Source organism: Gordionus sp. m RMFG-2023, chromosome 5 (assembly GCF_954871325.1).
Source record: "Gordionus sp. m RMFG-2023 chromosome 5, tfGorSpeb1-WG-v2, whole genome shotgun sequence".
Taxonomy (NCBI): domain Eukaryota; kingdom Metazoa; phylum Nematomorpha; class Gordioida; order Chordodea; family Parachordodidae; genus Gordionus; species Gordionus sp. m RMFG-2023.
The window spans coordinates 26,150,219-26,163,839 of record NC_088779.1 but is presented as its reverse complement, the minus strand read 5'-3'; the positions used below and the strand labels follow the sequence as shown (position 1 = coordinate 26,163,839).

Below are 13,621 nucleotides of genomic sequence, written 5' to 3'. Positions count from 1 at the left end.
ACGTTGTGGATACCTCCAAGGGCCGATGGAGAAGACACCAAGATCAAATGCGGAAGAGAACAGACATTCTCTAAGAGGAGAGATGTTATGTTCATCATTTTTCTTCTCGGAATTATCAATATTATTTTTGATTATCGATTTTTGAAATTTATCAATATTTTTCATGGAATTTATTTTTTCTCGGAATTATAAATATTTTTTTGATTATCGATTTTTCAGAAATTGATTATTATGAAAAGAAAAAAAGAATTTGGAGAAAAAATATAATAAAAAATATAAGACATAATAGAAATCGGAAAATATTATAGGTTACACCGGTATAAAGGTTAGGTTCAGTTTGGATTAGAGATCTACAAATCTCGGTCTGATCCGTACCCAGCATCTACATGAGCGGGAGGGGTAGGAACAGTTTGCATCCTATTTTTATGAGGGAATATGGGGAGGGGAAGCTGTTTTAATGGGGGTAAGATAAATTTTTTGGGGGGTTATCTATTAAATTTTGAGATGAAATAGTAAAAAAATTTTTTGCTGTAAAAATTAATGCTTTAATTATAGTATTATTATAATGCAATTCATCGACCAAATCTATATATTGCAAACAATTATACACATTCTTTTCCAAATAAACTATCCTTTTAAATGTAATTTAAAAGGTTTAGATATTTCAGCAAGCTTATAATGCCATAATAATTAATTCATTGTAAATAATGAAGGTTTTAATTGAATTTATTATCTAAAAAATAAATTCTTTATATTCACAAAATATCGATAGTTGGTAGTAGAGATAGATTAATTTAAGTTATCCTTTATAAATTTTTTGAAAAGAGTATTAATAAATAAATAGGTGAAAATAATAGGCGGCGGGAATTTTTTAGGGGGGTAGGCAAAACTTTTTGAAGAGGGTTTGCATCCAGTGAAAATCCTGTCATATAGACGCTGTCCTTACCCGGTTTGGGCCTATTTTTTAAAAAAAATTTCCTTTGGGTAGGGTCGAGCTCGAGCCTAATATTTTTCAAAAAATTTCGGGCCTGGCCAGGTTGAGCTTAAATTTAAAAAAAATGATATCCCTTAATTTTGTGGAATAAATTGATATATTTTGAAATTCTTACAGGGAACAAGGCACCAATATATTTTATTTGTAGAATTTTTAAAATATTAAATTATTCTATTTTATTCGGGCTTGGCTGTGCGGCCATAAAACCTTTTTTTGTATTTCGTCGGGCTTTTAGGGACAGTAATAAAATTCGTTCGGGATCGAGTCGAGCCTGATAAATTTTTTAATAATAATTTCTATCCCGGGTTAGCCTTAGAAAATTAGGCCCGATGCAATCACTATTTTGGATCACTGCTTTGCAGAGTTGTTAAAGGATCTAGATATAAAAATGTGGTATCTGTATCTGTATCTAGATAGATTTTTGATTAAATAATCTGTATCTAAATATTATTTTAGACGTTGTATCTGTATCTAGATCCATTTAAAAAGTATCTTTAAACAACTCTGCTGCTTTGTAAAGATTTTTTAGATATTATAATATAAGTATGGAATATTTTGTATGTAAGGTTGGGAGTGGTGAATTTTTATAGTATTATTAAGAATAATTAGTCCTCGCCAACAAATCTATCAGCGGCCAGCAGGCGCGCCTATTTTTCGCCACCGTCAGTATAGGCGGCGTAAATCGACTCTTCGTTATAAAATTTTTATGACCTATATTTTTTTTAATTACTAATTAATTTTTATAAGAAAAATTAAATTAAAATATACACTGTACTACAGATATCTCGGCATATTTATACATCTTTATCGAAAATAAAACTCCTTATAAATTCAAAATTGATTTTGATATTTAATAATTATCATGTATATGAAAAGTTTCATTTAAATTTTCCGGACATATTGATGATCTACTTGAAAGCAACGTCAACCTAGCGGTAGAGAAAACTGTTTCACTAAGTGTGCTAGTTGACGAAACACTATAAGAATTTTTTGTTAGCTAGCATGGAAAGATTAGAAAGTTCGACCGTATTCTCTACAGAAATTTGGAACATTCATATCTTATGAATAGCTTTTTTCGAGGAGAATGTGGCATTCTTGTTCTAAAGTGGAAAAATAATTTGTACTTGTTATTGAATGTTTAGTTGCCAATTTTGTCAAATAATTTGAATTTAATAATTCCTCTTGATTCTCAATGCTATATATTTACTACCCTAATATCATCATACTCTAAAAGTTTAAAAATCTTTTATAATAAATTTCGACGCTTGGTAATTTTGTTCCATTTTATACTTTGACACAATTTTCAAATTTTGAGCAAGCAATTAGATTATTTTTGAAATAAAAAATTAAAATAAATTAATATACTTATATATTACTTGCAGATAATAAACAAGAAATTTTTTTAACATATTTTCTTTTAGAGAAATGATTTCTGAGCTATCATTATTACTAACAAATTTGCTTCAATTTCACTTCTAAAAAATGATGCCAATATTATAGTAGACCTTTTTGTGCAGATACGAATTCAACTGTTTCTTTAAATTTTGAAAGAAAAGCAACTGGTTCTTCTACTAGATCTGATTCATAGTCTGGGATAGTGTTTCCCAATTCTTTTCGAAAAGTTATTAAATTTTTGTTCCTGGAATTCTTTCTAGCATAATTAATTGACTATACCACCTGGTTGGGACATTTATTTTTAACGTTATCATATGTGTGGCATTATTGTTATTTTTCATCATCCTACGGAATCGTCAATTTGAAAACGTGAATCAGGTTAAAGATTTGAGCTATCAATATCTATAGCATATCTGATGTTGGATCTATTGTACTTTGGCTTTTTCCTTGATCTGCCTTGAACTCAAAATTAATCCATGCGGTTTTTATTTCTTAGAGCAATAATAATTCCTCTTATTCTTTTGATAAGATTTTCAACAAAAGATATGTATTACCCTCCACTGGTTACCAGATTCCATGGGTTTCCATTTAAAAAATATGTAAAATTATCGTAACTTTGGAAATTTTTGATTGATTGAATTCTAAATAAAATGTTGTCAAAATAAATCTGATGTTATTAGGTATAAAATAAGAATTCAATAAGATTATGATTGGCATAAAAAAAAATTTACAACTGACCATTTATTATAATAAATATGTATAAAATATGGAAATTATTTTTAAAAAAATTTTTACGCCGGCCATGCGCTGGCTAAATTAAAATCGGCGGCGTTTTCGGGGTGGCCAACAGGTCTAAGTATAAAAATAAGTTCACCGGGTTTATTAATAAATATATTATTATTGTGTTTAATACCAATATATAAAATTTTTTGAACATTAATTGGTAATGGATGGTGATGATGTGATTATATTATGGAATATTTTATATGATAGGCCTAATAATGGAGATTTTTTGAAAGTATTTATATATATATATATGGAATAGGTTTGATTAGGATTATTTTAAGAAATAAAAGTATTTTTAATGTCAATTTTTGTTCAGGAAAACCAATACAGGATTTGGGAGGTAAAGATGATAAATCATAAAGTCATAAAAAGTACTTTTGCAGGTTTATAAATCATATAAAGCATTATAAAGATTCTATGTGTTATATAACCGATAAAAAATTTTATAGCCGCATATGCCTTATATAATTATATTTTTTGGGTAAAAAAATATTAGCCCCTTAAAAATTTGATATTTTAGGGAAGAGGCAAAGTCTCGCTTTAACCTTTCTGCTTAATACATCCCAAGACTCCCCTATTATCGAATATAGATTTTTTTTTTAGGAATTATATCTGCATCGTTTAACAACCAACTTTTTTAAAAAAAATGTTAAAATGGACGCAAGAGAATTAATCGATTAAAGGTTATTTCCGGTACAAACAGGAAAGAGGCATTTCCTTTAAAAGAAAGTATTGTATACGGTTAGCAACAATGGCATTTACGATAATTAAATTAAATTTTAAAAAATTATTTCTTCTTTTAATTCAAAATATGTGCCAATAATTTGTCATTTTTATCGTAAAATATAAAAATTGTAAAATATTGGATTTAATATACATTGTACCTTAACCTTAAAATATAGAAGTAAAAATAATTTATTATCCTACATATATTTTTTTTTGCATAAAATAGGCTTGGTTTCATCAAAATTCCTGTTTTAAGCTTACTCAAAAAAAAATCTTTAAAATCTTTGAAGATTGTTTGTTAAACTCTGCTAATAAGACTAAATAAATGATCTGTTACGACAATCACTATTCAACATCTGGAATATAGGATTTCCGGGCTTGTAGATTGAAAATTATTTTTTTTTCACTCAAATAGATTTAAAGAAAAATAGTATATTGGATTCGATATTAAAATTTTAACAGCATATAAATTATTAAGTTTGGTGGTATATTCTGTTTGCACCTTATGTTTAGATTCTATCTAAACTTTGGTCAAGAGTTTAACGACTACCCCCACTCCCCCACTTCAATAAGTTTAACCCACATCAGTCCTTGCTTTCATTATTTAGGTGAAATCTACTGTTACAATTTTTTCACGTATTTTTTAAAAAATTATAAGAGTAACCTAAAAATTGAAAGAAAGTAAACGTTACCATTCCTTGCTAAAAAAATTCTCCCCCTTTATCAAATTTGGGTAATTTTGAGTTGATGTTTTTTGTTTTCGTGGATATCTTTTTCTGGGATCCTGTTTTAGATATTTTTGCCCTTATCAAATTTGGATAATATTTGTAAGATATCTTTCTTCCGTGGATATTTTTTAAATATTTTTCTCTTTTCCTAAGTTAAGTAAAATTTATTAAATATTTGGACGATAATTTGAGAATTCTATTGCATTTTTTTGTCATCCTGACTTTAATAGATAAATTTCAAAAAAAAATCTTTTGATAAAATTTTATGTTGAATCATTTATCGATAATGTTATTTTTGTGATGTAACATAATTAACAACGATATTTAAATCGGCTTCATTAAAAAAAATATTCATAAACCAGCTAGTATTTAATATATTTCTCATAATGATAGGATAATTACATTTTATATATATATATAATTCTTTTACTTAAAGCCGAAAGTTTGTTTTTTTTTCCTAAAAGAATTTGGTATTATTTTACGATAATATAATCTCACGTTGAATATTTTTCATATTCCTATTCATTCGCGAAAAATTTAGATGTTAAAAATATTGTTTTTCTGTTGTTGATTATAGAAAAACTGATACTTTTTGAAGTATAGAAATAATGGAAGGGGAAAAAAATGTTTAACTTAACCCAGTCCAGCAAACCCCACAACGATTTTATATATTCAAAAAAATTTTATTTTATATTTAAGCACGGAATATGAGGCATTAGCTTTAACAAGAAGATTCCAGAGTTATTAAAATTCAATTGTTTGTCATTTTCAAATCACATGAACAACATCACGTTATTATTATTATAATTTCTTTTTAAAAAAAAGGTTTTAATTGACTTTATTTATTTCGCTATCAACTAATTTCGTAATATAATTTCGAAATTTTAAGAAAGGCATTATATCTGTCACATCTAAAATATCCTTATTTTCATTGGTTCTCATTTTTAAGCAAGCAATTCCAATAGAAAAAAAACGTTTTTTTTAGTGGTATAAATTGACGCGCTACATGTTTAGTCTCATAATAATTAATAATTACAAAGTGGCGTTAGACCTAGTCATACCCGTCAAGACCAATGAGACCGATTTAGGAATGAGATGTGTTCCGTAGTATAAAAAAAATGCAAATGTTGCGATAAATAATTGTTTAGATTTTCGATTTAACAAATCATTCAAATCTTTTTTTATTCTTGCCAATATTGTTACACATTGGTGCACCATCTTTATTTTCCACATCCATCTAACCACTCGTTCATTTAATCATGTCTATATAGATTTAGGAATCTTATTATAACTACTAAAATCATTTGACGAAAAGGGTTAAAAAAATGTTCAGATAAATACATTTAGTGAAATCAAATTGTGGGCAAGAACCAAATTTAAGTTTATATTATTGAATTTATTTAACTATCAAAATTTTATTTTAATCAGTTAGTTTTAAATGAAAAGACTAAATTTGTTGGAAACCCACAAAAAAACCTCCGATATTGATTTAGGAAAGGACTTTGATTAGCCAGAAGCAATCTTTAAAAAAAAATGAAACAATAATATACCTAGGGAAGCATTATAATAATATTATTCCAACAGATTATAATTAAAAAACAGTTAGGTTTCATACCATAATCGTCTCTATATTATATTATTAAATAATTTTAAATTCATGTCATAAAAATTTTTACTTTGGATTTATCGTTTTCAATGGGAGCCATTTATATCAAAAAAATCTCACAATTCATCAGTGGGATTTGGTTGTGAGATTTCGAAATCTCATAGATCACTTTCCCTAGTTATACCGGCCCTCTTTGAGGCTCTGGATGGGGGGATAAGCTCAAAGACTTTTTTGGACAGATATCAAAATGAAATACTGGATGGACTATTGGAATAAACAGTTCAAAAGTTAACTGAGAATCGAAAGAAAAATCATTTTCCTTAAATAATATTTTTAATTTTTTTTTTTTGGTAGAATCAAAATAAATACGAGATTGTGATGTGACTTGTTTCTTATGTTATTAACGAGGGGAAAAACATTGTTTTATTATTTTTTTTTATCAAACGTTTTTACCGTAAGAAAAAATAACATAATTTTTTAAAAGACCAAAAAAAAAAATAAGAAATAAAATTTCTAACAGCTGTAATTCGAAAAAGATGATAATATTCTTCGCAAAATTGAATCAAAAGACTTTTTTTAGACTTCGGGACAACGTAGCATTTAAAGGGGGTCATAGATCGAATTGATTATATAAGTTAAATCATTATAAATCAAACAATTTTTAGCCTATTATCAAAAATTTTTATATACTTTTAATATAATAATATATTATTTTAATTTAATAAATCATATTATTATATCCAATTTATTAGAAAAACCTTTCATGAGAAATTAAAATTTTTTATTTTTGAATTTTTTTTTTATTCAAAAAATAAGAAGAAGCAATTAACCACCAACAACGAAATTAATTAGTGGAATGGTATACAATTTAAAAAAAAGATTTATATTAATATTACAAACAAGAATGCCATTCCTATGCCGCGCAATTTACAATCATTTTCAATATAATTCCTTATTTTATTTTATTTAACGTTATTTTGTTTTTTTTATAAAATAAAATAAAATATTTACATAAAAATTTTTAAAATTATAAAAATATAGTAACTTTGTATTAATACTTTTATATATAATAAAATTATTTAAATTAATTTTAGATAACATTTTTATTTTTTTTTATTATAAAAAAAAATAAAATTTTTTTAAAAAAAATCTAAAAATAATATATATTTTATAAAAGTTTTTATATTTTTGAAACAAAGTTTTCTTTTTTTGAAAAAAAATATATTTTAAAATTATAAAAAGAAAACTAATTTTTTTTTCTTTCCGGTTCAAATCCATCATATGTCCTGCCAAGATTCAGGAGGAGAAAATATTACCTGTTCCGCCATTTCTTGCCTCAAAATGGCCACCGTCTTCCGCGATGATTGTTCCATTTACGAATGCAATAATACCGCGATAAATAACAACGAGTCCTCGTTGAAAAAATTGTACGATTTTAGTTCTCAGCACATCTATCAAACTTGTCCAGAGGACAAAAAGGGCATTTTATCAATGGAAGGGCATTATGTTTCAGTAGAGGCCGATGAAGGCCAATCCGAGTACATGATGGATATCAATGTCCAAAAAACCTTCCTGGATATTTTAGACTCCGTGGGCGTTCAAGTTGATAGAAACATCGGCAAAATCAGCAAAATACGTAACCAGGACGATAAGGAGTTTAAAGCTATTCATAAATCCAAAAAATCTGTTAAATCGTTAGTTAAAAATCTGGATTATGACGCGTCTGAAGCAGTTCCATACCTCGAAGATGATGACGAAAAAAGGGGCATTCTCGATTCCGATATCTCGCTAGCATATTTTAAGGGTCAACACGAACGCGAAAACGACATTCACGGCTACGATAAAACAAATTATACGCTTCCGGAAATCGCTCGCGATAAATTATTGACATTCGAAAATGACAATAAATACAATTCGATGACTCGAATGTACGACATGAAGGAGGTCTTCGCGGATGACAATCCCGATTATCCAATTCCGAATAACTTATTTTACGACGACGAACTTTGTTACAAGAGACTCATAGCCAACGGACAAGAACGCCGACGCATGCATAAACTCAACATAGCCCTAGAAGATTTGCGGAAAGTGCTGCCTCAAAATTACCACGGTTACCCTCGCAGGCTATCCAAAATAAAGACCCTAAGGACCGCCATATCGTACATAGCCAGTCTCAGATCTATACTGATGACAACAAGCGTAGATAACCACTATGGCGATAATGCCCATTCTTACGACGGAAAATGCAGGTCTGCCTACAGTTTTAAACACCAGGGATCCCATAGGGATTCGTGCCTAGATCCTTGTAAAGCTAATACCAATACCAAATTTTCAAACAAGGAAGCTAAAACTCGACGCAAACGGACTCATAAAAATCAGAAATCTCGATCGTCTACAACTCATAAATCATCGGCTTCTAATATCATTACCAAAGACAAATAAAGACAATCAAATCGTTGTTTTTTTTTGTTGCATATTTACAATCGCCATATTATAATATTAATAATAAAAATAAAACGTATATTATGACATGACATTTTACCTATCAAATATTTTATTTTACAGTGTTGAGCAGATTTGATGGAAAAATATTTCCCTATTTTTTTAATTTTACATGCAAAAAAAATTGTTAAAATTAACATATTTAGGAGATATTCTTATCAATTTTTACAAGTTAAATAATTTCATTTACAAATCGAATTAAAAAAAAATACGGAAATGTTTCGAATTAAATCCCTGCACAACACTGTATTAAAAACCAACGAATGATTTATTAATAAATATCTTATGTTACTCCCCTTAATCAAAGAGGGGTGGGAGGGGAATTTATTTTTGAAATGTGAATTCCATGTGTCGTTAAATTTCACATAAATTTATTAGTCATATTATAATTTTCGTAATAATATTCAGCAAACGCCGTCACTAGCCTTTACAATCTAAGGGATTCTCATAATTTTTTTTTGAGGGAGTTTTAGCTCCCATCCCCTAGTGAGGCTACCATGAAATAGAGCGATTTCTTACCATTATTTCTATTTGCCACTTTTCAAAACAAAATAGCGGAACTATCATTATATACCATATTTTTCCATTATAAATGTCGTCATTTATAAAGCGCCAAGATTATTAGGTTTCCGTCTCTTTTCTTTTCAAAGCGTATAATGGGAAGAAAAAATATTTTCAAATAAATTTGTTCTTAACATATTTTTGATTTTGAAAAAAAAAACTTAGAAAATAATTTATATTTCATATATATATATTTAAATTATTATAGAATTCTTGAATAACTTTGCTTTCTCGTTACTTCTTTGAAGACGAATTTATACAATATGCTTATAAATACATAAAATTGTAGCGTAAAGTTTTATATTCCAACTTTATGATGGACATAAAATGCAATATATGATTGAAGAAAAAAACCAGTATCGTCTTTGAGAGTAAATGCTAAGGCGTGTTCGGCGTAGTGTTGTTAAATGGCTCGATTTTAGCCGATTTTTAAAAACGTCTAACTCAATATTTTTAAACAGATAAATATTGCCTAATAGTGCAATTGAACATTTCAAAGCAGCGCTTCAAAACGCAAATAATGCATTTTAATTGCATTCGTTTAATTTGAGTACGTTTGCGTTTTGTATTTTAAATTATTGATATGCGTTTTAAAACGCTGCGTTGAAACGTTCAATTTGTACGCACTATAAGCCTCGAGATTTTGCGAATAGATTTCAAAACCTTTGTGCCATCTATGATCAAAATTTTCAGGCCTTGCGTAATAATTTTCTGGATAAAATACTGAGTTAGCCTTTTTTTAAAAATCGGCAGCCCTTTAACAACACTAGTTCGGCACACCATATAATTTTTGGCATATTGTCTCTGTATGCCTAAATTTTCTATTTAATTAGCCACCATTTATTTTTAGCATTTAAATCCCCAAAATTTTAATAAAACTTAAAATAAAATATTTTTCCCGAGAGTGAGTATATATAGATTTTATGGATAAGGCTATCAAAGCATGTTTTCATATAAAGTTAAAAGGTTTATCTGATAGCCTTAGTTATACTTGTGTTTTGCCACCAAATAAAATTAGGTATTTGCTTCTTCTATACAGGCCCGTAACCAGGAATTTCCAGTTGGGAAGAGGAGGGGGTGGAGGTGTCAACTGTTTATTTGGGAGGGGCAATCTAGAATTTTTTTTGAAATAAAACAAATAGGTAGGCACGTCAAAAACATTTTGGTTATCTTTATTGAAATATTTGTAAATAAATATAAATATACAAAATAATGCTATATTATAATATACGAAGATTTTTGATTTTTTAAATTTTAATATAAATAAAAGATCAATTTTGGGCTATTTATTTTTCATATGCCCTTAAAAAACTGAATTATGTTTTCGTCTATCATTCATTGACTTTCTAAACAAATGAAAGTATACAATGGCAAAAAATGATAATATTGCAAAGCACGCGTTATACTCAATTATTGGATGAAAATAAGTGATTATAATGTAAGGTGCCAGCCTGAGTACCTCCCTGTAAAGTGGGTCAGTTACACTCCACCAGGAAAATCGGTATTTTATAGAAATATTCGTCCTCTTCATCATAAATATTTCTAACTTGAAAAGTAAAAGGCTAAAAATGTTTTATAAACGAACTATAATATAATACAATTATATTAAGAAACTATTTCATAATTAAATTTCAAAATTTAAGATCATTATACGAAATAAACATATAAATTAATTCTCGTATTAATAGTTATTATTTATTATATTTAATTGAAAAGTAAGATTCTATTCAACAGGGTAGCTTCTTTGGGCTCAAAAATACAAAACGGAATATCTTGAAAAATATATATATATAAAATAAATAGGAGAAGGAGATAGAGGTATAAAATTTGTTTTAACTCCATCGTGTCCCCATTCTGACAAATATCGAATAGGCACAGCCGGATCTCGAATTTGAGATTACCATCCTTATGGATTCGGACCTTGGCAACACCAAAATTTTATAATTGCGTTTACATTTTTTTTTCGGATTTTTAGGATTGGATTTAGATCTTTTTAATATATTTTTGTCGGTAAAAAATTCTTTTAAAGTTTTAACACATTAACATCAAATGTATAAATAAATTAAACTTGTAAATTGTTATTGTTATACATAATTTTGATTTATTATTTTTTTTTTTAAAAAAAAAAAGCTACAAATAATAAGATTAGATTTATCTGTTTATATTATATCTCACAATTATTCTTCCAAATATAAAATTATGCCTATTTTTTAAAAGAAGAAAGAAAAAAATATTTAAATAAAAGGTATAAATCAAAAAAAAAAACTAACATTTAATTTAAATACGATTTGGAGATAATTTTTTTTAAATATATTTTTCGATTAACTAATTTCGGGCTGGGATTGGACTAAAGTTAGTTATAAGTTAATAAATTTTTTTAAAATAACCGCTATAATTCAAAATTATATTTATATTTGAAATTAAAATCCCAAAATTATTTTTATGCAAATATCACATAAGGTCAATTTATGCCACCCCCTCCCTAATCATATAAAAATCATGAATGCCTTATGATACAACATAAAACTCAGAAACCACAAATTTATGAGAATGTCAATCAATTTAATAATTTCTTTTATAATTTTTTTTAAAAAAAAATTAAAATTGGCTTTTAAAAATAAAAATATTTATATACAATTGATTTTAATTTTAATTTTTATTAACTTTATATATGGGTAGCGGTTCACAGAATTAACCCTTTCCAAGGGCTGATTAATGATAAACTCCGTGTTAAGTAATAAAATAAAATTTTGAAAAATTTAAGCTAAACAGATTCATACAATGCCCTCCTAAAATGAAAAGCGAAATCATTTTAGAAATACACCAATTTAAAAAAAATGTAGAAATAAAAATTATTAGGGGTAAAAGTGGGGAAATAAAAAAAATAAAACCCTCATTGAGAATTCCGATTTGAATTTTGGTTTAAATGGTATAACTCAATTAGAATATCTGTTAGATTTGTTTAGATCCTTTTCAATGTTGTGTATGAAAGACGTTCAACGGTGAATTCTGTTATTTTTGGCATCTGATTTCTGACTCAAAGATAAATACTAAAATATCTATCATTCAAACCGAATATAATAAAAAAAATTAGCTCTTATGAATACGATCCAAATTTAAAATCCGTCTCAAATGCCTATTATTTTATAATGTTAAACATTTTTGATGCCAGTAAAATAAGTTATTGTTCTTTCTTTCTTTCTTTCTTTCTTTCTTTCTTTCTTTCTTTCTTTCTTTCTTTCTTTCTTTCTTTCTTTCTTTCTTTCTTTCTTTCTTTCTTTCTTTCTTTCTTTCTTTCTTTCTGTTCTTTCTTTCTTTCTTTCTTTCTTTCTTTCTTTCTTTCTTTCTTTCTTTCTTTCTTTCTTTCTTTATTTCTTTTCTTTCTTTATGCCAAAATAAATTGTTTTTTTCTCACCAAGATTTCTGATTTAAAAGTAGGATGCTTCGTGCAAGTATCTTATCTGTATAGATCGATTTCAATGTCATAGACAAATAGAAATATAGCTTCCATAATTTTTAAACCTTATCACCCCTATATTATTTATATAATAGCATTATATCGGTTATAATTATAATTAATTATGATTAAAGAAAATATTTCTATCCATGTCAATTTCGCCCGGGGTACCTCGGTCAAAGGGTCTCCAGCTAAATTTATTTTATAATAAATCTTGCATAAAGTCTGAAATTTAATCCGAACATAAATAACTATAGTATATACATCTAAAGGAAAAAATATTTTCCTAACGTCGGTCAATTCATTATAACTTACACTGAAAAAAAAAATGTTTTTAACACTAAATTTAACCAAATTTATCATCTGTAGACCAACTAAATACATACTAGCCGAAAAATAACTAACTAGTTATATTAAAAGTAAGGTAAACAAGTAACGTCGTTACTTAGAGCGCTACCTTTTTAGAAGAAAAGAAACCCCATTCGTTACTTTCTTCTAGAGGTAGCGAGTAACTATAACTATTTTTGAATAATGGTAACTCAAAACGTTACTCGTTACTTCAAATTTTTTTTTATAAAAAATATGGAATAAACATATTTTATTGTATTATAAAATTACTTTTATTTATTTTTTAAAATTTATAAATAATTTAAGCCGAGTTTTTAATTCACATCAACCACCAAATTCCTTCATTTTTATTTTAAATTTTCAGTCATGTTTGTTAATCTCATTAATATTTGAAGCGATAAATGTTTGTAAATTTAAATTCTTATTAATATTATAATTTATTTTATTAAGAATTTTATGTCAATTTTGTACATTTTCTTGAGAAGAAGATGAGTAAAGTCTTTTTTACACCAATAAAG

At 27.1% G+C, this 13,621-nt stretch overlaps 1 protein-coding gene across 1 annotated transcript; it reads left to right on the top strand.

Moving 5' to 3' along the window:
• Nucleotides 1-7,417: 7,417 nt before the first annotated feature.
• On the top strand, nucleotides 7,418-8,717 carry LOC135929676 (uncharacterized). Its single transcript, XM_065466363.1, has one exon. The coding sequence runs from the start codon at nucleotides 7,517-7,519 to the stop codon at nucleotides 8,675-8,677; it is 1,161 nt and encodes a 386-aa protein (XP_065322435.1). The 5' UTR covers nucleotides 7,418-7,516; the 3' UTR covers nucleotides 8,678-8,717.
• The last annotated feature ends 4,904 nt before the right edge of the window (nucleotides 8,718-13,621 follow it).